The 24,930-nt window shown below is 44.4% G+C and overlaps 1 protein-coding gene across 3 annotated transcripts in view; it reads left to right on the top strand.

The window, feature by feature from the left end:
• LOC122946595 (methyl-CpG-binding domain protein 3-like) overlaps positions 1–24,930 on the top strand; it is a 180,653-nt gene that overhangs the window by 72,922 nt on the left and 82,801 nt on the right. For all 3 annotated transcript variants that reach the window (XM_044306340.1, XM_044306321.1, XM_044306330.1), the window contains exons 2-5: positions 13,010–13,169; positions 20,412–20,549; positions 20,640–20,730; positions 20,841–21,018. In XM_044306340.1, coding sequence (XP_044162275.1) covers positions 13,010–13,169; positions 20,412–20,549; positions 20,640–20,730; positions 20,841–21,018 — 567 coding nt within the window. The remainder of the gene's footprint in view (positions 1–13,009; positions 13,170–20,411; positions 20,550–20,639; positions 20,731–20,840; positions 21,019–24,930) is intronic.

The raw sequence follows: 24,930 nt of genomic DNA, 5'->3' as shown, positions 1-24,930 counted from the left end.
TGTTCTATTTATTTATTTTATTTTTTGGCGGGGCTACGGAACGGACATACTGATGAGGACAGCACACATTTTTTGCGGACCCATTGAAATTAATGGGTCTGCATCCTATCCGCCCAAAAAAACGAACGGACATGGAAACAAACAACTGTGCATGTAGCCTAAGCCACATTCTTATCTATAAGATAACTGAGCTATAATGAATGTTTATAATGTCAGATTAGAGATAAGGAGCCTGTCAAATGAGCTGGCTGATGGAGCAGAGAGAAAATTCAGATCCTGCTACTAGAGAATCCCTGTACAAAACAAAGGCTCGATTATTTTTTTTTTTAAAGGGTTTCTACTACCAGAAATGCTGTTATGTAGCTGACTGACATTAGCGATGCGCTAATGTCAGCACTACATAACAGTATGTTTCTAACAGTAGTTCTTGCAGCCGTTTTTGTTAAAAACAAACTTTTATAGATATGCTAATGAGCCTCTAGGTGCTATGTGGGCGTCATTAGGACCTAGAGGGCTCCGTTCACTAACCATTTCAGCCGCCTCTCGCGTCCCTCCAGCCCGCCCCGCTCCTGTTGATTGACGTGAAACTTCTCAGTATCGAGTACCAATGCCTGCGCCGTGCGCTACTGTATTCTCCCGGCACCGGCTTCCTCACTGTGCCTGCGCCAACTACATTAAAATGAGGAAGCCCACTTACGGTTCCGGTGCTGGTGATGCGGGCGGCAGCGTGAGGGAGCTCCGGTGACCTCTCACATATTACTATATCCCGCTCGTTGTAAATCGGCAGGAGGGGTATGAGACGTGAGCGTCCTGGCCATATACTTATGTTCAGGAACATCCGGAGTCCATAAGTATATGGACCGCTACTTGTTGCGGAGCGGCAAACGGAGGATCTCTAAAGGTCGGGGCAGAGTCATGGAGGACACGCTCGGCAAGATGGCAGACTCGCGCCCTTCTCCTCCATCTCCACTGACGCAAGTACTACTGGAGGGGGTAAGATCGAGGATCAGGTCGATCAGCCAAATACCTCAGTGGACATTGATTACAAAAGATTGGCTATTGAGGTGGCCAGGCATTTAGCCCCTGATATCAGAGAGACGCTCACTATAACTCTGTCTGCCTCGTTGCAGCAATTGCATGACTGGAGGAGCTTGAGCAGAGATTGTCCAGGGCTGAGAATGAAACGGCTGCTTCTGCTCAAAAAGTGAATGAACTTTCAAAACAGAACATGATTTTGTATGATCGGGTAGAGGACCTGGAGAACCGGTCCAGAAGAAGTAACCTGAGATTGGTGGGACTTCCTGAAAAATTCAAGCCACAGAACCTGATTGAGATCTGTGAGAAAGAGCTACCAAAGGCCCTGGGACTAGAGGGGCGTTGCAAGGTGGAAAGGGCCCACAGAATTGGCCCGGCAATGGGGGAACAGCAAGATCAGACGGGTTCGGCTAGAGGCCTGGGCCCCAAGTCTCGCCAGGTCATTATGAAATATCTGGACTATTGTGACAAGGAAGCCCTGTTGCGAGCGTACAGAGCTAAGAAGGGCCCACTAAAGTTGTTGGGGCACTCTGTATTACTTTTTGGTGACTATTCTGCAGCTGTGGCTAGGAAAAGGAGGGAGTTCAGCCACGTTTGCACCCTGCTACATCAAAAGGGACGCAGGTTTCAACTGCAATACCCCTCAAAGTTGAAGGTGCTACATTCTAATGGATCCAGCACGATCTACCATGAGGCGGCGGCAGCTGAGGAGTGGATCAAATCCGTGCAGACCCTGGGGGAGACGGTGACAGAAGACAGGAGGAGAGGAAGAAGCTCATCCAGAATGGAGAACCCGAGGGATCTGGAAAGGAGAAGAGAGAGAGAGAGAGTATCCAGAGCCTGGGGCTAGGAGGCGGGGATCTTCGGACCGGAGAGAAGGTTCCTACCCTAGGAGATGACTTCTGCCCCTGGACATATCACGGGGGGACAGATAAGATCTCCCAAAGTACCTGTGGGACTGGTATATTTACTGGTTTGTGATGGGGGTATTAAGTTGATACAGCATCTATGTTGGGGAGGACTTCAGTTCAGTCCGCCAAGTTAAGTTATGTTGTTATTGTATGCTAATTGTAATGCCAATGACATGCTATGCGTGGGGAGAATGACAACAGCAGCAGATATGACTGTCACGGGTGGATGTCTAGCATATTTAATAGTGAGTCCTCACTTGGGAATAGCAGGAGTATTTTCCTAATTATCATTGTGAGAGGGACCCGCAACCCAGAAAAAAAGGTAAGTTACTAGAGAAGTTAAAAGGGGTTGTGATTGGAGGAGAAAGGAGGTAGGGCCGCTAAAAGTTAGTGCCGGTGGCATCTTTTGTTCGCTTGTTTTGCAAGGGACCTCTCTGAGCGCTTTCGGTGAGTGACGTGGACCCCTGGCTCGGTAGGTGTGATAGTATATATATTCAAAGTAAAGGAGGGACAAAACCCCCCCAAAAAAAAAAAAAAAAAGACAGAATACAAATAAAGGGGGGGGGGGGGGGGGGGGGGAAACAAGAAAAAAAAAACATTGGTGGCGGATATGAAAGTGATAACTTGGAACGTCGAAGGTTTGAAATCGCCTCATAAACGGTGGATGGTTCTTAGGCACCTTAAAAAACTTAAACCGGATGTGGTTTTCCTGCAAGAGACCCATCTTGAGGCGCAAGATTTTGATACAATGAAGAAGCTATGGGTAGGCAGAGTTATTGGGTCCCCGTCACTCAACCGGAAAGCTGGGGTAATGACTCTTATCAATAAGCAATTGAACTGCCAGGTTATAGCACAGACTAAAGATTCTCAGGGTAGATGGGTGCATGCTGTGATACAAGTACAGAATACACAATATAGCATGTACAATGTTTACTGTCCTAACACGGGAAATCCGATCTTCCTAAGAGACCTAGAACTGAGACTGCTAGAGGATTCGTGCGTAAATAAGATAGTTGGAGGCGATTTTAATGCGGTTCTGAGTGGTGTGGTAGATAGGAGAAGAATTGACGGAAAGGTAGGGGGGGAGGCCTCGCAAGACAAGGCATTGCGGCAGTTATTGGTAGGTGGTGGACTGGTAGATGTCTGGCGTCAAATCCATCCAGATGATAGCAGTTTTACCTTCTACTCCCACCCCCAGAATGCTTGGTCTCGTATCGACTATTTATTAGTGACCCCCAATTTAGTGCCTAGAGTGGAGCTGTCTGATATCGGAGACTTGGTGATCTCTGACCATGCGCCGGTGACCCTAGTGGTGAGAGATGATTTCCCTAGAGGCCCCGATTTCATATGGAGATTTCCCTCACAATTGTGCGCGAGGGAAGAGTTCATGGAAAAATGGTCTATTTGGTGGGAGGAATACCGAACAGATAATGAGAAACACATTGACACCCCAAACCTCTTTTGGAACGCTTCTAAAGCGGTGTTGAGAGGCAGAATCATGGGGTACCTGACAGGTCTTAAAAGAAAGGCTCAAACACGGTTGGAACAGGCAAGCCAGAAAGTTAGGGCAGCTTATGCCGAGTTTAAACAGGACCCCACGGAGTCAAATAGGAAAAGGTGGTCAGAGGAACGCCAAGGATTCGAACAGTGTATTAAGGAGAAAGAACTACTACGTAGTTCTGAGTTTGAGGCTAAGATGTTCAAGTATGGTAACAAGTCGGGGAGGCTTCTAGCCAATCTGGCAAAGGGATTGAGACAACCGCAATACATAAATAGCTTGAAAGACTCCGTGGGGACAACGGTCCATGATCCTGCAAAGATTAACTCCATCTTGGGAAATTATTATGAAAAGCTGTATAAGGATGGGGAGAATGCTGACCTGAGTGACACCCTTCTTGACAAAATTAGACTACCTAAGATGGCCGAGGAACAACGACTTATTTTAAATGCGGAGGTCACGGTGACAGGGTTGCAGGGAGTGATCAAAGGGTTAGGGAACTCTAAGGCTCCTGGACCGGACGGTTATACGGGAGAGTACTACAAAGCTTTGTGTACTCAGTTTTCACCGGTGCTGGTAGACGTTTATAATGGCATGTTTAAGGGTGAACCGACCCTGGATGGAACTAGCCTCTCCTATATTAAATTGATGCCCGAGAAGGATCCATTACTGCCGGGCTCTTATAGACCCATTTCTCTGATAAATGTGGACGCAAAGATACTGTCCAAAATTATTGCGGATCGTTTGGCTAAAATTATGCCATCATTAATAGGGCAGGAACAGGTGGGTTTCATCCAGGGTCGAGCTGCGGTGACAAATATCAGGGCAGTACTTACCGTTATGGACAGGGTGCAACATGATCCAGAGAAGGGGGAGTCACCAGCCATGCTCACATTAGATGCTGAGAAAGCATTTGACAATGTTCGGTGGGCATGGCTGGAGGCGGTCCTAGATAAAATGGAGATTACAGGGGCTTTTAGGGGAGTCTTGTCGCAGATGTATCATAGACCACAGGCGAGGGTATATACGCAAGGCCACCTGTCCAAACCATTCGACTTACAGAAGGGGACCAGACAGGGTTGCCCTCTATCCCCATTATTATTTAATTTGGCATTAGAACCGCTGGCTAGGGAATTATGCAGGTCTGACTTATTTGAGGGGATTAAGGTGGGCAAGGCGCAAGTGAAAGCGTCATTATTTGCCGATGATGTAATCCTATTTATGTCAAACCCACAGGGACAAATCGAAAACGTCTTTGAGGCATTGGAGAGGTTCGGGAAGTATTCCGGATACAAAGTTAATATGTCAAAATGTGAACTTTTACCACTAGGCCAGAACAATAGGCTTGGGACGGACGGGAACAAGGGCATAATGGGTTCCTTAATAAAATCCCAAATCAAATACCTAGGTATAAGAATTGGCCGGACACCGCACTCCATTTATCAGCTAAATTATCCACCTTTGCTCAACAAAATTAGGGATGACCTAGCCAGGTGGCAGAAGTTACCGCTGTCGTTAATGGGGAGGTGTCATTTAATCAAAATGCTAGCAGTGTCTAAATTGATGTATCCACTTCAAACCATACCGGTGCTTCTGAGACATGCAGATGTGAGGAGCTTGGAGGGATGTTTTATAAAATTCATTTGGAATGGTAAAAAGCCGAGGATATCGTTGAGGAAGCTGAAATTGCGAAGGGAGATCGGAGGGCTAAGTGTTCCTGACGTTAGGGGCTACAATTTGGCTTGTCTGAGTAGGCACCTGATTGGTTAAATGAGACTTCCCACTACTCTAATCTGAAGTTGGAAAAGCAGCTAGCGGCGCCATGGGATTTAAAGGCTTTAGTGCATACCAAAATATCCCTACTCCCACGCTTAGCTAGGTGTTCGCTAATACTACGTGATTCCATTGTAACATGGAAGAACCTCAGAAAGATATATAGACTGCCATGTCAGATCTCGAAACACCTTCCTTTGTGCAATAATCCAGCTTTTCTTCCAGGGCAGTCGGAGCGGTCGTTGCGGGAGTGGAAAATCAAGGGATTGAAGACAGTAGGGGACTTGTTCCATACTCAGGAGAGCAGGTGGGCGACTCTACGAGAACTAACGGATAGGTGGGGGCTGACTGGATCTGATTTGTTCCCATATCTGCAGGTCAGGCACTATTGTAAGAGTCTGGCTACTAACATGGCTGGTGAATGGGTTCGGCACAAATTCGATACACTCATTATCTCTGGCAACAGGCAATCTATATCGCTCATATACGGTAGTCTGAGATGCCATTGGGAGGACTCTTTCTCCCAGGGATTGTTCGGGAGATGGGGGAACAAATTAGGCCTGGAGGAGGTTTACCCAATAGTGAGGAACGGTATTGCAGCCCTGCACAAGGCAGTGGTAAATGAGACAATGAGGGAGACCCACTTTAAAATTATACATCATGCCCTGTATGGATTTGACATGCCGGCCACTAGTGCGAAACCGGATAGGTTGGTGGCCTGTCCTAGATGTTCCACCCCTAAAACTGACCTTGTACATGGGCTGTGGAGCTGCACTAAATTGGAGGAATATTGGAAGATGGTGGGACTGGTTTTACGGGATGGTAGTAATTTTAATGAGGAATTAGACATTCAGGTAGCAATGCTACATGCGGGTAAGCAGGTGGAGTCGACTGAAGGTGGAAGTGAGCAGAATAGGGGCCTTACAGCAATGGGTCATAGGATAGTTCTTGAGGCTACGAGATGCTTGCTATCTGTATGGTTGGAGCCAAAGGTACCATCAAAGTCTGAGTTTTTAAGGCGTTTGAGGCATATGCTCCATCTGGAGTGGTTAGAAGCAATAGGTAAGAAGGAAACATTTGGAAGGAAGTTGTACAACACCTGGAAAAAATTCCTGTTACATTTCATGGAGGAGGCGGAATCATTAAGGATCATGAGACCGTTCACCCTGACAGCCTGGTATTTGCAGGAGGATATCAAAGGAAAGCTGGGTAGGTTGAAAGTCTGTGATCGTTAGGGTCTTGGGAAGAGACAAGCGAGAGGTGACAAAGGAGAGTTAGGACAAGAGTCTAGTGTTAGTGGCAAATAAGGCAGTGCTCAGAGAGGTGGGTTAACCCTTGCCAGTTGTGCTCGGTGTGTTGGGATCATTTGTTCGATTACATTGGGGGAGGGGGGTGGGGGGAAAGGGATTGGGGAAGGGGGGGGGGGGAATATAAAATGTATTGTGTTATGCGGATGGATTTCGATGGAGATGTGTCACCTATTGTACAGTTATTATGTATTGGATGATACTGTAATGTAAATTTTGCAAGCTCGTGACACAATGCAAATAAACATCTTTGTTAAAAAACAAAAATGAGGAAGCCGGCACCAGGAGCGCAGCATTCACTCACTGCGCCTGCGCCAAATACAGAAGTGTGCGGCGCAGGCGCGGGAATTGGTACTCGATACTGAGAAGTTTCACGTCAATCAACAGGAGTGGGGCGGGCTGGAGGGACGCGATGGGCGGCTGAAATGGTTAGTGAACGGAGCCCTCTAGGTGCTAATGATGCCCACATAGCATCTAGAGGCTCATTAGCATTTCTATAAAAGTTAGTTTTTAACAAAAACGGCTGCAAGAACTACTGTTAGAAACATACTGTTATGTAGTGCTGACATTAGCAAATCGCTAATGTCAGTCAGCTACATAACAGTATTTCTGGTGGTAGAAACCCTTTAACCACTTCAACCCCCCTAGCTGAAACCCCCTTAATGACCAGGCCACTTTTTACACTTGTACACTACACTTTCACCGTTTATTGCTCGGTCATGCAACTTACCACCCAAATGAATTTTACCTCCTTTTCTTCTCACTAATAGAGCTTTCATTTGGTGGTATTTCATTGCTGATGACATTTTTACTTTTTTTGTTATTAATCTAAATTTAACGATTTTTTTTGCAAAAAATTGACATTTTCCAGTTGTAAAATTTAGCAAAAAAAAAAAAGACATCCATATATAAATTTCTCGCTAAATTTATTGTTCTACGTGTCTTTGATTAAGGCCTCATGCACACGACAGTTTTTTTTCACGGTCCGCAAAAACGGGGTCCGTGGGTCCGTGATCCGTGACCGTTTTTTCGTCCATGGCTTCCTTGATTTTTGGAGGATCCACGGACATGAAAAAAAAAGTCGTTTTGGTGTCCACCTGGCCGTGCGGAGCCAAACGGATCCGTCCTGAATTACAATGCAAGTCAATGGGGACGGATCCATTTGACGTTGACACAATATGGTGCAATTGCAAACGGATCCGTCCCCATTGACTTTCAATGTAAAGTCAGGAGTCCCTTTACTTTCACACTTGCATTCATATAATGCAGACGGTGGCTCCGTTCAGAGCGGATCCGTCTGAATTATATTGTTAAAACATTTCTATGTGTGAAAGTAGCCTCAGACGGATCCGTCCAGACTTTACATTGAAAGTCAATGGGGGACGGATCCGTTTGAAAATTGAGCCACAGTGTGTCATCTTCAAATGGATCCATCCCCATTGACTTACATTGTAAGTCTGGACGGATCCGCTTGCCTCCGCACGGCCAGGCGGCCACCCGAACATAACTTGAAGCGTCCCCATCACCATGGGAACGCCTCTATGTTAAAATATACTGTCGGATACGAGCTACATCGTGAAACTCAGATCCGACAGTATATTCTAACACAGAGGCGTTCCCATGGTGATGGGGACGCTTCAAGTTAGAATATACTGAAAAACTGTGTACATGACTGCCCCCTGCTGCCTGGCAGCACCCGATCTCTTACAGGGGGCCGTGATCAGCATAATTAACTCCTCGGGTGCCGCACCTGAAGGGGTTAATTGTACTATCATATTCCCCTGTAAGAGATCAGGGCTGCCGGGCAGCAGGGGGCAGACCCCCCCCAGTTTGAATATCATTGGTGGCCAGTGCGGCCCCCCCCTCCCTCTATTGTAATAAATCGTTGGTGGCACAGTGTGCGCCCCCCATCGCCCCTCCCTCCCTCTATTGTAATAAATCGTTGGTGGCACAGTGTGCGCCCACCATCGCCCCCCCCTCCCTCTATTGTAATAAATCGTTGGTGGCACAGTGTGCACCCACCATCGTCCCCCCCCCTCCCTCTCTCTATTGTAATATATCGTGCGCACACTGTGCCACCAACGATTTATTACAATAGAGGGAGGGAGGGGGGGGCGATGGTGGGCGCACACTGTGCCACCAACGATTTATTACAATAGGGGGGGGGGGCGGCGATGGTGGGCGCACACTGTGCCACCAACGATTTATTACAATAGGGGGGGCGGCGATGGTGGGCGCACACTGTGCCACCAACGATTTATTACAATAGAGGGAGGGGGGGGCTGCACTGGCCACCAATAAAATTCAAACTGGAGAGGGGGGGGGGAGCTCTTACAGGGGGATATAATAGTACAATTAACCCCTTCAGGTGCCGCACCTGAAGGGGTTAATTGTGCTGATCACGGCCCCCTGTAAGAGATCGGGTGCTGCCAGGCAGCAGGGGGAAGTCTTGTACACAGTTTGTAGTGTATGCTAACTAGAAGCGTCCCCATCACCATGGGAACGCTTCTGTGTTAGAATATACTGTCGGATATGAGTTTTCATGAAGTGAAAACTTAGATCTGAAAAAGTTTTTATGCAGACGGATCTTCGGATCCGTCTGTATGAAAGCAACCTATGGCCACGGATCATGGACACGGATGCCAATCTTGTGTGCATCCGTGTTGTTTCACGGACCCATTGACTTGAATGGGACCGTGAATCGTTGTCCGTCCAAAAAATAGGACAGGTCATATTTTTTTGACGGACAGGATACACTGATCACGGCCTCGGCTGCAAAACTGTGCATTTTCATATTTTTTTTTTTTTTTCCACGGACCCATTGAAAGTCAATGGGTCCGCGAAAAAAGACGGAAAACGGCACAACGGCCACGGATGCACACAACTGTCGTGTGCATGAGGCCTAAAAAAAAATGTTTGGGTTAAAAAAAAAAATGGTTTGGGTAAAAGTTATTGCGTTTACAAACTATGGTACAAAAATGTGAATTTCCGCTTTTTGAAACAGCTCTGACTTTCTGAGCACCTGTCATGTTTCCTGAGATTCTACAATGCCCAGACAGTACAAACACCCCACAAATGACCCCATTTCGGAAAGTAGACACCCTAAGGTATTCACTGATGGGCATAGTGAGTTCATAGAACTTTTTATTTTTTGTCACAAGTTAGCGGAAAATGATTTATTTTCTATTTTATTTTTTTCTTACAGAGTCTCATATTCCACTAACTTGTGACAAAAATAAAAAATTCTAGGAACTCTCCGTGCCTCTCACGGAATACCCTGAGGTGTCTTCTTCCCAAAATGGGGTCACTTGTGGGGTAGTTATACTGCCCTGGCATTTTAGGGGCCCATATGCGTGAGAAGAAGTTTGCAATCAAAATCTGTAAAAAATGACCGGTGAAATCCGAAAGGTGCTCTTTGGAATGTGTGCCCCTTTGCCCACCTAGGCTGCAAAAAAGTGTCACACATCTGGTATCGCCGTACTCAGGAGAAGTTGGGGAATGTGTTTTGGGGTGTCATTTTACATATACCCATGCTGGGTGAGCATTTGACCAAGATATTTATCTCACCCAGCATGGGTATATGTAAAATGACACCCCAAAACACATTCCCCAACTTCTCCTGAGTACGGCGATACCAGATGTGTGACTTTTTTTTGCAGCCTAGATGCGCAAAGCGGCCCAAATTCCTTTTAGGAGGGCATTTTTAGACATTTGGATCCCAGACTTCTTCTCACTCTTTCGGGCCCCTAAAATACCAGGGCAGTATAAATACCCCACATGTGACCCCATTTTGGAAAGAAGACACCCCAAGGTATTCAATGAGGGGCATGGTTGGCACAAGTTAGCGGAAATTGATTTTTTTTTTTTTTTGTATTTTCTCACAAAGTCTCCCTTTCCGCTAACTTGGGACAAAAATTTAAATCTTTCATGGACTCAATATGCCCCTCACGGAATACCTTGGGGTGTCTTCTTTCCGAAATGGGGTCACATGTGGGGTATTTATACTGCCCTGGCATTTTAGGGGCCCTAAAGCGTGAGAAGTCTGGAATATAAATGTCTAAAAAAAATTACGCATTTGGATTCCGTGAGGGGTATGGTGAGTTCATGTGAGATTTTATTTTTTGACACAAGTTAGTGGAATATGAGACTTTGTTAGTTTTTTAGTTTTTTTTTTTTGTTTGTTTTGTTTTTTCTATTTCCGCTAACTTGGGCCAAAAAAAAATGTCTGAATGGAGCCTTACAGGGGGGTGATCAATGACAGGGGGGTGATCACCTCATATACACTCCCTGATCACCCCCTGTCATTGATCACCCCCCTGTAAGGCTCCATTCAGACGTCCGTATGACTTTTTTACGGATCCACGGATACGTGGATCGGATCCGCAAAACACATACGGACGTCTGAATGGAGCCTTACAGGGGGGTGATCAATGACAGGGGGTGATCACGGAGTGTATATGAGGTGATCACCCCCCTGTAAGGCTCTATTCAGATGTGTAGTGTGGTGTTTGGTGCTACTTTACTGAGCTACCTGTGTCCTCTGGTGGTCGATCCAAGCAAAAGGGACCACCAGAGGACCAGGTAGCAGGTATATTAGACGCTGTTATCAAAACAGCGTCTAATATACCTGTTAGGGGTTAAAAAAAATCACATCTCCAGCCTGCCAGCGAACGATCGCCGCTGTGTACATAGCCTTTTAAGCTTCAACTGCCCTTTTTTAAAAATTGCGTTGTATGTGACCCCTGAAGAGGCGCTGTAGAGGTCATATGGTCCCAGCCACAAAAATGAGTACACCCCTAATATTTTTGTAAATATTTTATTCTATCTTTTCATGGGGAAAACACTGAGGATATGAGACTTTGATACAATGGAAAGTAGTCAGTGTATGGCTTGTACACCGACTACTTTCCATTGTATCAGTGTACAAGCCATACACTGACTACTTTCCATTGTATCAGTCTCATATCCTCAGTGTTTTCCCATGAAAACGCTTTATAACAGTGTACATTTGGTATGCCCTCAAAATAACTCAACACACAGCCTATAAATTCTAAACCGCTGGCCACAAAAGTGCCCAAAGTGTCAATCTTTTGTGTGGCCCAAATTATTTTTCCAGCGCTGCCTTAACTCTCTTGGGCATGGAGTTCACTAGAGCTCACAGGTTGCCACTGGAATCATCTTCCACTCCTCTGATGACATCACTGAGCTGGTGGATGTTAGAGACCTTGTGCTCCTCCACCTACAGTTTGAGGATGCTCCACAGATGCTCAATAGGGTTTTAGGTCTGGTGACATGCTTGGTCAGTCCAGCACCTTTACTCTCAGCAAGTCAGTGGTTGGTCTGGAGGTGTTTTGGGGTCGTTATCATGTTGGAATACTGCCCTGCCACCCAGTTTCCGAAGGGAGGGGATCATACTTTGCTTCAGTATGTCACAGTATATGTTGGCACTTATGGTTCCCTCAATGAACTGTGGCTCCCCACAGCCGGCAGCACTCATTCAGCCCCAAACCATGAAACTCCCACCACCATGCTTGACTGTAGGTAAGACACACTAGTCTGTTAAACAGTCCTTGTTTAACACACCTGTGATCTTGTAACACTGAGTCACATGACATCAGGGAGGGAAAATTGCTAATTGGAGCACAATTTGGCTATTTTCTTTTAGTGGTGTACTCACTTTTGTTTCCAGCAGTTTAGACATTAAAGGGGTATTCCAGTAAAGTAACTTATCTTTTGAAAAACTGCATTAAGGCTTCAAGCTGTGACCCAACCAGAATTTGTTTAGCTCCTGTGTGAGCATGAACACAGAGTATAATGGTGCCTGATCTTCCCTCACAGAACTACAATCCCCACAATCCCTAGCCTTCCTGCTGTGAGTTTGTGCTTGTTCATGAGTGTTGATGTTTATTGATTGGCTACCTGATATTGGTCCAGTCACGCCCCCTCTACTGAGTAATCATTAGCTACAGAATTGATGGCAACAAACTGAGCATGCTCGACCTAACAAAGGCTCAGAACTACAGGTTGATGCCATGGTAATTTATGAGGAAACATAGTGGGTAGCAGGGGAAGAAAACTACTTTACTTTTTCCCCAGGCCTCCACAACGGCACCACCCGGAGGGTACTCCGCCTCCCTAGGCACTGGAAACAACTAGGAGACCGGAGCTTTAAAAACCTCCGCCCTCTTACCTTCGCCAGTTGTTTTTATGTCCCTTGGGATGCAGGTGTGGATCAGCACTAGAAATCTCTGAAGCCTTTAGATTTGTTCAACTTGGTATATTCATTATAGTGAATGGAACCAGACCAGACCTCCATTGGCACAGTGCACTAGCTGTAGCACGGATCGAGCAGGCTGTTTCACCCGCTGGAACAGCCTGCCGGAGAAGGTTGCCGCTAGTGTGAAACTAGCCTAAAACATGCGTAAAATCAGGGAAATTATGTGTAGGTTAATTATTGTGTTGACCATAGTATCCTTCTTTTTCAGCCCAAGTGGTAAGAAGTTCCGTAGTAAGCCACAGCTGGCACGTTATCTTGGAAACTCCATGGACCTAAGCACATTTGACTTTCGTACAGGAAAAATGTTGATGAGCAAAATTAACAAGAACAGACAGCGCATGCGATATGATGGGATGAATCAGGCCAAGGTATTTAACTCATTCTATATGCCTTGTGGGTCTTATTGAACAAGCAACTATTTTTATTTATTTATTTTTGCTCGTTGCATTCCAAGAACTGTAATTCTTCTCTCAATGCTAGTTTTTTGCGGGACAATTTGTAGTTTTTATTGCACCATTTTCGGGTACACAATCATTGATTAACTTTCAACTTTCTCTGGAGTGGAATGGGACTATTCGGCCATTGCTTTTTCATGTTGTAAATTTTGCTCTGTTGCCATTGCAGTATAAAAATAACACAATAACTTTACTTTTTGGGTCAGGACGATTATAGCGATACTATGTATGTATATAAATTACGAATACTAGTGAGTACTTTCATTATAAAAGTCCTCTCTAGTATGCAGGAGGTGTGCGCAGTGGTGACTGTAGCGCTATTAGCACGTCTTTAGCCAGCTGTCTCCATGACAGCACGTCCTGAGACTGACTTTCCTCTAATAGGACAGGAAAAAACAGGTAAAAACAGGTTTAAATCCCCCCCCCCCCCCCCCCCCCTTCCCTCCACCACTAGTGGTTTTTCCTGCTCTGCTAGGGAAGGAATTATCAGAGAGGTGCTGGTAGACTCTGAGGGTTTCCTGGCAGTACATATTTTTTTTAACTTATAATTGTCAGGCTGGGGGCTGCATCCAGGGTCTTGCTATCTCTCCCTCCATCAAGGCCTGTGCCTGGGACCCAGCTGGTTCTGTGTCCCCTCGCAAAGTTCCCTGCTGCAGCGGCCCAGGAGGGTTTAATGCACAGAGGCAGGGTGGCTGGAGCGACGCTATGACTCAATTCCCTCCGTCCGCCAGGTGGTGATGCTCCCAGGTCCTTGCACAGGCCATATGTGTGTAAAGCGCAGGGCCTGTGAGAAGATGGTGCCAAGCATTGAGCACCCTTCTGTGCAGCAGCGACAGCGTGAACAGGACTATTGCCATGAGCCGGGGTCAGGACCAGAGCCTGCCACCGTTCAGGGAACAGTGAGTAGCCTGACCTCAGGCTCCCTTTGTGCTGTAATATCCTGTCGTTGCTAGCCCTACTCTCCCTTGTATTTTTAGGGAGTAAAGGCATCATCCTCCTCCGCTAAGTTAAAATCCAGGAAGTGTGGGTTATGCTCCAAACGTTTACCTTCCTCTGGGACTGAGCTCCTTTGTAAGGACTGTACAGCTAAGGCTCTCTCAGAGAGACCCAGATCTGTATTTCTAGTTCCTGACAATGTGCAAAAATTTAATCGGAGCGGAGTGGCAAAAATGCGGAATTAACACTCTACCCATTTGATGAGGAACTTTGCACTGACTGGGAATCAATCCCTAGGGTGGACTCACCTGTAGCTAAAGTAGCTAATTGCACGGTGCTTCCCTTTTGGAGATGCGGCCCAGCTGAAAGACCCTATGGATAGAAAGGTGGAAAGCCTTCTAAAATGAACTTGGGAAGCCACAGCTGTGTTATTGAAGTTTGGGGTGGCTGCAACATATGTAGCCCGCACTCTAAATGTCTGGCTAGAACAGTTGGAGGTTCACCTAGTGAATAAGACCCCTAGGGATCAGATTTTAGGTAGCCTTCCACTCCTGAAGATGGTGACCAGTTTTTTAGCGGATGTCTACATTGTGTCAGTTCGTCTTTCTACCTGCTCTGCCATACTCTCCAATACTATTCGGAGAGTTCTTTGGTTATAGGCCTGGTCTGGGGACAAGGCATCTAAAAACAAATTTCCGTGCCTTTTCGTGGTCAATACGTGTTTTGTCCATGCAGTAAGCCGGATTGGGAAAATCCACTCTGATGCCAATAATATGCAATGGGTGGGTCAGGTGTAAGTGATAGTTAATGGTTTTGTTTGTGACGCCAATTGCAGAGTGTGCAGGGTACTAACACAGGGCCCTTTCAAGGTGTTGTAACTCACATACCAGGTTAGGAATGCCAGAGTGGTGTAATGTCTCTGTGTGGCAATGGCAATAGTGTCAATGGTGTCTCCTACCTGGGTACGGCTAGACTCCTGGATCCTGGCTCACTTGCAATAAAATGAGTGTTGTGCTAGTAGGAGAAATTGAGGGATTTGCCTCAATAATTCAGATCCAGATTTTGGGTGAAGTTCAAACTGGTCTTTACTTGTTGCAGCATTAATCCACATGAGATACAGCATTAGCCTGAAGTCCCAGCAGGTATTGGCAATGTGTGGCAGGAATTGGCTTCTGCTCTATCATGTTCCTGGAGCTCTTTGCAGGATAAGTCGTCTGCTTGTGGCTCTGTAATGTGGCAGGAATTAATATCTTCTGCACTTACTATCTTCTGCTATCTTGAGGACTGACTAGCTGAGGAGGAATTTGGCTTCTCCTGGTCTCTGGACGGTACTCACAGTTGTGCTCACAGGGTATGCTTCTCACTGGAGTTCTGGACGTGGCTGCTTGCTTTCACCAGCTGAGGCTGCAAGGTTCAGGCTGGAAATGATGATTAATTGTCTCAGCCGAGACACAATCCTGGCTTTGGATCCCTATATCTGGGAGCTCTAACTTCCTTCCCTCCCCATGAGGCAGGATGTGGGAACATTCCAGCCCTCCTCACAGAGGGGGAGCTAAACTGGAATGTACTATTCCAGCCTAGAAACACTGAACTGTCTCTAAGGCCCTGCTAAACACATTGAAATTGCAGCAATATACAATTAACAAGGCTTAGAATGCACATTAGTGAGGATGTGATGTAAAATTACACAAGATGACAATGTAAATGTTACGAAACTCTTTTACCCTGCTACAATGCAGGGTAAAAGAGTTTCGTAACATAACTCTGGGATGTTACATTCAGACCTTGATAAGATCTTAGATAATGGCACTGATGGGAAGGAGTTTCCGGAGGACAAATCTTGCTCCAGAACCCAATTTTTCGTGGTAGACAATACTATCGCGATGACAAACAAGGAAAAGGAAAAATGGGCAGGTGGGGTTATGCAAAAGAGGGTAAAAGAAGGAAATTCCTTTTTAATCCCAACGAGGGGGAATCCTCCTCCACCCCAAAACAAGGACGGGGACGGGACTCTGCTTCTTTTTAAACATCTGGGAGCAGACCATGTCAAATCCTTGGATAATCAGCATACTAAGAGAAAGTATTAAATAGAACTTCATTCTCCTCCCCCTCAAAAATGTGTAAAATCTTTTCTCCCTCCTGTCCTGGTCAACAGTCCTGTCTGAGCTCAAGAATAGCAGACTTTTTGCATTTACGGGCAATAGAACCAATTCCCTAGGTATAACAGGGCAGGGGTCATTACGCCAGACTTTGTCATATAAAAAAACTAATGGAAAATTTAGGACTATAATAATTCTAAAACCACTAAACAAATTTATTGCATATCAAATATTTAAGATGGAGACGGTGAAGTCGGCTGTGAAATTAATCTGGAAATGAGCAGTAATGGCCTGTTACCAGAAAGTCAAAAAAATTTCCTTGGAATTTTGCTAGATTCCAATCTTCAAAGATCATTCCTCCCTGCTCAGAAGATTCAGGATCTGAAGAATATGATACGCCGATTCCAGAGAAGCCCGATGTGCACTATAAGAGAAAGCATGAAGATTTGAGTAACCCTGTCCTCATGTATACCCGTGGTAGCCTGGGCCCAGTTTCACATGAGACCCCTTCAGCAGTTTGTTCTCAGGATATGGAACAGATCTCCGACGACTGTGGAGCAGAAGATTATCCTGACCCAAGAGGTGAGGAACTCTCTGGATTGGTGGGGTCAAGACAGAAACCTAGAAAACGGAGTATTTTGGGATCAGAAAACTGCCCTTTCTTTAACAGATGCAAGCTCCTGGAGCTGGGGAGCCCATGCAGGTCAAGAAGTGTTTCAGGGGACCGGGACCAATGGCAAAAAACCTCTTTCATCCAATTACAAGGAACTAAAAGCAACATGGGAGGCCCTGAGAACAGCTCAGTCATTTAAAAGATTGCCACACAGTCATCTATAAAGTCTGTCACACCAAATCTTCAGTTGCCTGAAAAGAATGTAAAATCCCTTTTAGCAGTACACCTAAGGGGATCTCTCAATACAAAGGCACATTTTCTCAGGAGTCTGGATCCAGGGGAATGGTCCCTTTTCATGAGACTCTTTCCAGTTGTTCATGAATCACTGGGGAACTCCGGGCCTGGACTTGCTTGCTTCAGGGAGAAATCACAAAGTTCTTTTATTCTTCTCCCTCAATCCAAGAGATTTGCCAGCGGCAGTGGATGCCTTCAGTCACAACCGGTCTCTGTATCTGGTGTATGTGTTCCCTCGGTTTCCACTAATTCCCAAATTTCATACAGAAAAGTGTACTTGTTGGTTCGGGCTTCTGAGATCCCTCAGTCAGGAAGACCCTATTCTTCTGCACCAGAGACTGGATCTTTTGACCCAGGGCCCGATTTGCCATCCGGATCTCAGAATTGTAAAATTGTCATTATGGATTCTGAGGAATCTACCCTGCTCGGGTTCGACTTTTCTGAAAAAGTAGTGAGAACTTTGTTGTTCAGCAGGAAAACGAATGTGTCTAGATCTTACCTAAAAGTATGTGGGGGAGAATGTAAGTGCGTCATATAGGGCAAATACTAATGAGCGCTTTACACTAGTACTGTAGTGCAGATGAATACAGTGTTTTGTGCTGGCTCTGTACTTGCTGCTTCCTAGTAGTCTTCTGCCTTAACTGCCTGCTCTGTGTGACCTTATGCGTAGGCATGCCTTGTGACCTTATGCTGTGTTACAGTACAGCGCGGCAGATCTCGGGAGCGGTGGCTGGACCAGGGGGCCTGATTAACATTTAGGGTCTGAGCTGAGGTCTGATTGGGGTTCTGATCAAAGGTCTCATTTAACATTGGGGTCTGATTAAAATTAAGGGTCTGAACTGACGTCTGATAAAGTATTTTTTCTTATTTTTCTCCTCTAAAACCTAGGTACATCTGAAGGCCAAAAAAGAAGGTAATTTTTGAGCCAACCTAACATGCCTTTTGATTTTATTTTTCACAAGACGCCATAGACCTTTCTTTTGTGCCATTTGATGGCAGATATTTTTTAAATAAATCAAAAACTGAAAAAGCAGAAATTTTTTATTTTTTTTTAAATGTTACAAAAGGTTTCAATACAAAACATTTTTAAAATAATTACCGTCGATGTTTGTACCATGAAAATGGATGCCATTTGTATTATTTTTTAGGCCCACTTAACGACTGCAAAAGACTAGAGCGCATTTTGGATTTTGCTAACCTTTTTTTGTTGTACAATGCAAAAAAACATTTAAAAACCCCTTCAGAGTGACTTTGTCTCCCTATGGTATTCATGTTTGGAAAATTTGGCCATTTAAATTTTTTTTTATTTAAAAAAAAATTTTATATACAAAAAAAAATCTAAATTTTTTATTTTTTTGAAAAATCATCCTGCCTTAATAACACAAACAATTTTTCTTCATTTATACAATAAAATATTGTATAAATAAAGAAAAAATGTTTAAATGAAGAAAAAATATAAATAGAAAAAATAAAAATATTGTATAAATGAAGAAAATAAAATTTAGATTTTTTTTCGAACCTCATGGACAATTTTTGATTTGAACCTCTATCTTCTTATTTTTGTTGAATAAAAAAAAACAAAAAAAAAAAACAACTATATAGACTGGCAGTGTGGGGGGGTTACTACAAATACAAAGACCAGCAGTGCAGGAGGAGATGATGACTGGGTGGGCCGAATGGATTTATTCGGCTGTGAGGCCTTTGAAATGTATTTTTATTTTTTTTTATACAAAATCGTCAGAGGCCTAGAAGGTGAATTCATTTGATCGCCCTTTCCTCCTGCATATTGTATATTTTACACGGAAAAAAACTTGCTACACTAAATATAGCTAAATCGGATGCCTAGATTTTTATTTTTATTTTTCCCGCAAAAAAGACTTAGAGGGTCATTTATCATGTGCCCCTTAGTCTGCTATATTGCAAATATTTATTTATTTAATCTTTTTTTCATTTTTTTAATGCATTTTTTTATAAATTTTTTATTTTATTAAAAAAAAAATGTAAATTAACCCCTCCCTGCCACAGCCTGGGTGCCACCCATTGAGTTTGTTTCTTCTGGTTTTGGGATGACAATGTAAGGCCACAGGACGACGGCAGATCGCAATGACGCTTATATACATGAGATTACAGTTAAATGCTTTCTGCCATGATGTATAAAGCCTCATTCACACGCCAGTGTTTCACGGACGTGTGCTGTACGTGTTCTCCACAGACAGCACACGTTACTATTCATTTTAATGTGTGTATTCACACATCCATGTTTTAGTACGTCCGTGGGTCAGTTTTTTTTGCACGAATGCATGCTCTATTTTGTCCATGTTCACGGATCGATCATGCCCATTATAGTCTATGGGTCCGTGAAAACCACGGATGCCATCCTTGTTGCATCTGTGTTTCACGGATCATTAAAGGGGTTGTCCGGGTTCAGAGTTGAACCCGGACATACCTCCATTTTCACCCCGGCAGCCCCCTTGACATGAGCTAATCCGTGCAGGGCAAAGTCATTTTTTTTGGAGATCCGGTGACGTACTGGGGCTCTCCATGGGGCTGCCAGGAACCCCGTTGACGTCACCGGCACTGATGGGCGGGATTTAGCGCTGCCCTAGCCAGTAAAATGGCGAGGGCAGGGCTAAAGCCCGCCCATCAGAGCCGGTGACGTCACCGAACACACAGACAGGCGGAAGTTTCCGCCCGGCCATGTGTTATTGAAAACAAAAGAAATCGCTCAGGGCCAGGGAGCTCATCGGAGCAGCTCTGAACCCGGACAACCCCTTTAAGAAGCGATTCTTTGAAAATTATTTTTCAGCGGTTCAGTGTCAGTAAAAAACGGATGCAACACGGACAGCAAAAAACAGACACACAAAACCAACCTGTTCATGCATTTGAGCACAGGCACGGACGTGTGACTGAGGCTTAAAATCGTCCACTGGCATGAAAGTGGTTAAGTGTTGGCTAATTCTGAACACATCCTCAATTTTAATAGGATGTGCATACTTATGCAACCACATTATTTTATTTTTTTTATTCCCCCCCCCCCCCTCCTCTCTCTATGATTTCAGTTTGTTTTTCAATGCAGTTATACAGATTATGGGTCACATTGTAGGTGTAAAAATATATATTTTTTTATTTTATTTTTTTTACATGACAAAAAATTGCATTTTAGATCTGCTTTAATGTTAATCTCACAACTTAACTTTATTTATTTTTTTGTAGGGAAAGCCTGATCTGAATACAGCACTTCCAGTTAGACAGACTGCCTCTATCTTCAAGCAGCCAGTCACCAAGGTGACAAACCATCCTACCAACAAAGTGAAGAGTGATCCCCAGAAAGCAGTTGACCAGCCACGTCAGGTAACTCATTTCAAAATGTATTCAATACATTGTGTGAGGTGTACACCTTCCCAGGAGTAACCTTGTACTTGTTTTATCTGAAAAATACAGCTTTTTTGGGAAAAGAAACTGAGTGGTTTAAATGCTTTTGACATAGCAGAGGAACTTGTTAAAACTATGGAATTGCCCAAAGGGCTGCAAGGTGAGGTGTTTTTATGTTATTTAATATATATATGTTTTTTTATATTATATTTTGTAATTATCCCACAAGCTTTCTAACTATTGTGTTCCTGACTTTGCTTCCATTCCTAGGGGTAGGGCCTGGATGTACTGATGAAACCCTCCTTTCCGCTATTGCAAGTGCCTTACATACAAGCACCATGCCAATCACTGGGCAGTTGTCTGCCGCAGTGGAGAAGAACCCAGGAGTGTGGCTTAACACTTCTCAGCCGTTGTGCAAAGCATTTATGGTGACCGATGAGGACATCAGGTAGATGTATTTTATTATTATATTTAAGAACTAGAAAAGGTACAATTTCTGGGGAAATTGTGTGATGTGTTCTTGCCTCCACCAGTAGCTTACAACTGGAGTGGGCGGAGTAACTGGGTGGAGTGTAGACTCCGCCCACTTTTATAAATTTTGACCTTTGTCTCACACTGACCCACCCTGCCGAGTTTGGGTGCTGTGAGAATGACAGCTGTTTAAAGGTTTCTTATTGAAGTCAATAGGGAAAATCTGATTGGTTGTTTGTGGCTCCGCCCACTTTTTAGCATCCCCCAAAATGAGATATACATTGGCACAGTCCTCCAGTGACCAACTGTGCCAAGTTTCGGAACCCTGCCATTAACAGTCTAAGAGCAGCGGCAGTTTGAATTTTTCCCATTTAAACAAATGGCTGAAATTTGATTGGCCGTTGTAGACTCCTCCCACTTTTTCATTATTTTTTGAATCCAGTCACCCAATGACCTACGGTGCCAAGTTTGGGTATTCTGGCTTAAATACTGTGAGAATGACAGCAATTTAAAGGTTTCTTATTGAAGTCAATAGGGAAAATCTGATTGGTTGTTTGTAGCTCCGCCCACTTTTTAATGTCCCCAAAATGTGACAGAAATTTCCAGGTTGACCCCATGACTGAGTGACCCAAGTTTGGTGAGTTTCACTCCGAAGCTGTATGAGTGACAAACATTTGCATTTTTCCAATAAAACTCTATGGGAGAAAAAAAGAGGTTTTCGGGGGCCCGCCCCAGGGGCCCGGAGGGTGGGATCGGTTAACAAAGCACAAGCAAGATACTCGGGTATGTGCCGACCAAGAGTGCAAAGTTCGGTATTTATACTCCTAAATCTGTGGGAGGAGTAGCAATTTGAACGTCTCATTGTAGTCAATGGGGAGAATTTGATTGGTTCTGTGTGGCCCCGCCCAAATTTTCGGGTCTCCGAAATGTGCTAACAAATTGCGCGTTGACCCCATGACTAAGTGACCCAAGTTTGGTGACTTTAGTTTAAAATCTGTGCGACTGGGAGCGATTTGAAAATTTTCCCTGTCAAAGTCAATGGGAAAAACTTGGATTTTGGGGGCCCTGTCCCAGGGGCCCGGAGGGTGGGATCGGGTAACAAAGCACAAGCAAGGTACTCGGGTGGGTGCCGACCAAGTCTGCAAAGTTTGGAATTTGTACTCCTAAAAATGTGGGAGGAGTAGCGATTTGAAGGTCTCATTATAGTCAATGGGGAGATTTTGATTGGTTCTGTGTGGCCCCGCCTACATTTTGGGGTCCCCGAAATGTGCCAAAAATTTTCGGGTTGAGCCCATGACTAAGTGACCCAAGTTTGGTGACTTTAGCCTCAAAGCCTGGCGAGTGGGAGCGATTTGAAAATTTACCCTGTCAAAGTCTATGGGAAAAAAGGGGGCTTCCGGGGCCCGCCACGGGGGCCCCGGGGGTGGGATCGCTCCACAAAGTAATAGCAATCCGATCGGGCACAATCTGCACGTTTTGGTAAATTTTTGTCTATGTAGTGTAAAAACTGTGGGAGGAGTTAGGGTGGCAAATTTGGCTATAATAAGAATAAGAATATATATGTGAGATAACATTATGTGGTCTTGCTATGCAAGAACACATAAGAATATATATGTGAGATAACAGTATGTGGTCTTGCTATGCAAGAACACATAATAAAACGAGCAAAAATGGGGACTAGCTTCTTTATCTAACTTAACCCATTAGTGACCACCAATACGAATTTTCATAGCTGTTGCTAAGGGACCTTAGGTTGGTCCACTCTAAGCTCTGCACAGGTCTGCCATGCAAAGGAGAGTGGATGCATGGCTGTTATATATTAGTCACACTCTTGCTCTAGTGGCCTGGACCAACAGGAGCGCTGATTGCGGCTGTTTAACCTCATGGCGCCTGCAGCATGTAAGTGGATACAAAGGGAGCGAGGTGCTGATGCCAGTGCAAGCAGGCCAGGTGTCTGTCAAGCCCCAGGCCTGCCCCTCTCTTGCGCAGCCTACTAGTAAATGTCAGTATAGCACTGTATTAAAATACATTGTTCTATAGGAATAGTACAATGTATTTTAAAAGCGATCAAAAGATTGCTTATTGTAGTCCTCTTGTGGGACTGTTACATGATTAAAATATTAATTGTTAAAAAAAATCCAAAGAAAAGAAAACTTTTCCATTGAAAAACTGTTTTTCAACAGAAAAAAGTGCAAAAATAAAATCTCCTTCACATATTTAGCATCGCCACGTCTGTAACAACCTGCATTATGCAATCATCATTTAATGTATGGTGAACGCCGTAAAACAAAACAAAAAAGCCAGTATTGCTGCTTTTTTCCTTATTCATCACCAAAAAAACTGAATAAAATGTGATCAAAAACATTTATGTACCCCAAAATGTTACCAATGTAAACCACAAGTCCTGCAAAAATCAAGCCCAAGCCCAAATTTGGGTTGCAATGCAAAAAAAATTCTGTTTAAAAAATGATGCCGTGATCACGCTTCAGGGATTCTTACTGACATCCTTTACGGCCAGTAAGGAGGCCGGTAATTGATTTTAATGTGCTAGGTCTCGCTGAAGAGACCTGGGGCGTTTAAGCTGCAATTCTTATTTTAGCCGACATAAGAAATGGGCAATTCTGACATTTAAATGGACATAAAAAATCCATGACTGTTCAGAATTAGGCCTCTTACACACGAACGTTGGGCATCCGTTCTGCACATTGGGGACCACAATTTGTAACGTCTGTGCCGGGCCCGGGACGGATCGAGACCCATTCAACTCATCCGTCCGCACTGCAAAAAAAAATAGAACAAGTTCTATTTTTTTGAGGTGTGGAAAGCACGGACAGAAACACCACGGGAGCACTCCGTAGCGCTTTCGTGGGGTTCTGATCCGTGCTTCCATTCCGCATCTCCGTGATTGCGGAGTGCACAGGGGCCAGTGCCCGTGTATTGCGGACCCGTCGTATGTGGGCCACAATACGGCCACGGCACGCAACATTCGTGTGCTAGAGGCCTTAAAAACATGGGAATTTTTTTTACTTCTTCCCACTACATTATATGCCATAATAAATGGTGGCATTAAAAAAGTACAACTTGTCCCGTAAAAAATAAGCACTCGTACAGCTATGTGAACAGAATTTTTTTTTAAAAGATATGGCTCAAGGAAGATGGGAAAGAAAATTAAGAATGCAAAATCAAAAAAAACCTCTAGTATCCTAAGGGTTAAAAACAATGTTACATGGGAGGTGTACAGTGAAAATAATGCATATACCTACACCTTCCACTCGATCTGCCTATAATAAGGTATATTTCAGTGAGACAAAGTACCTAATTCATGAACCAGACAAAAAATTTTTTTAGAGACCAGTGATTAAAAAGTGCAAGTGAACAATGATGTCATCTAAATTGCTACAGTAAATGTCTCAAAGAGAAGAATACAGCAGCATTTGCAAGGATTAGTGATACAAAAGTTGAAATAAATACAACGAATACTAGTTTCACATATCTGTTGTAGTGGAAGGACCAAAGCCCCACGCACACCCCTTTGTCAGGGGTAAGGCTGCCTGAGATTATGGGGTATAAATATCAGAAGGGCCTTGTGGTGGTGTCCAAAGGATGACAATGTTCCGGCGCAACACATGCTAGAGTAAGGCTTGGATATCAAATGCTCAAGGCGAGGCTTTGGTAATGAATCGGCAGATTTTAAGTGATGTGCATGCACAAGTAGGTCACAGTTGTTGCGAAGGCAATATAACAAAATACGCTGGTATGTTATCAAATCCAGGCAACACCATAGCATATTTTCACATGCAAAACACAATACAATGCATATACATACAAAATGGGCCTTGCAGTATTGTGTGCAAGTGCATCTCCAGAAAACATACACCAACATGTGTAG

The sequence above is a fragment of the Bufo gargarizans genome, chromosome 1 (genome assembly GCF_014858855.1).
Source record: "Bufo gargarizans isolate SCDJY-AF-19 chromosome 1, ASM1485885v1, whole genome shotgun sequence".
Taxonomy (NCBI): Eukaryota; Metazoa; Chordata; class Amphibia; order Anura; family Bufonidae; genus Bufo; species Bufo gargarizans.
The sequence above is the reverse complement of the archived record's forward strand: the minus strand, read 5'-3'. Positions and strand labels throughout refer to the sequence as shown.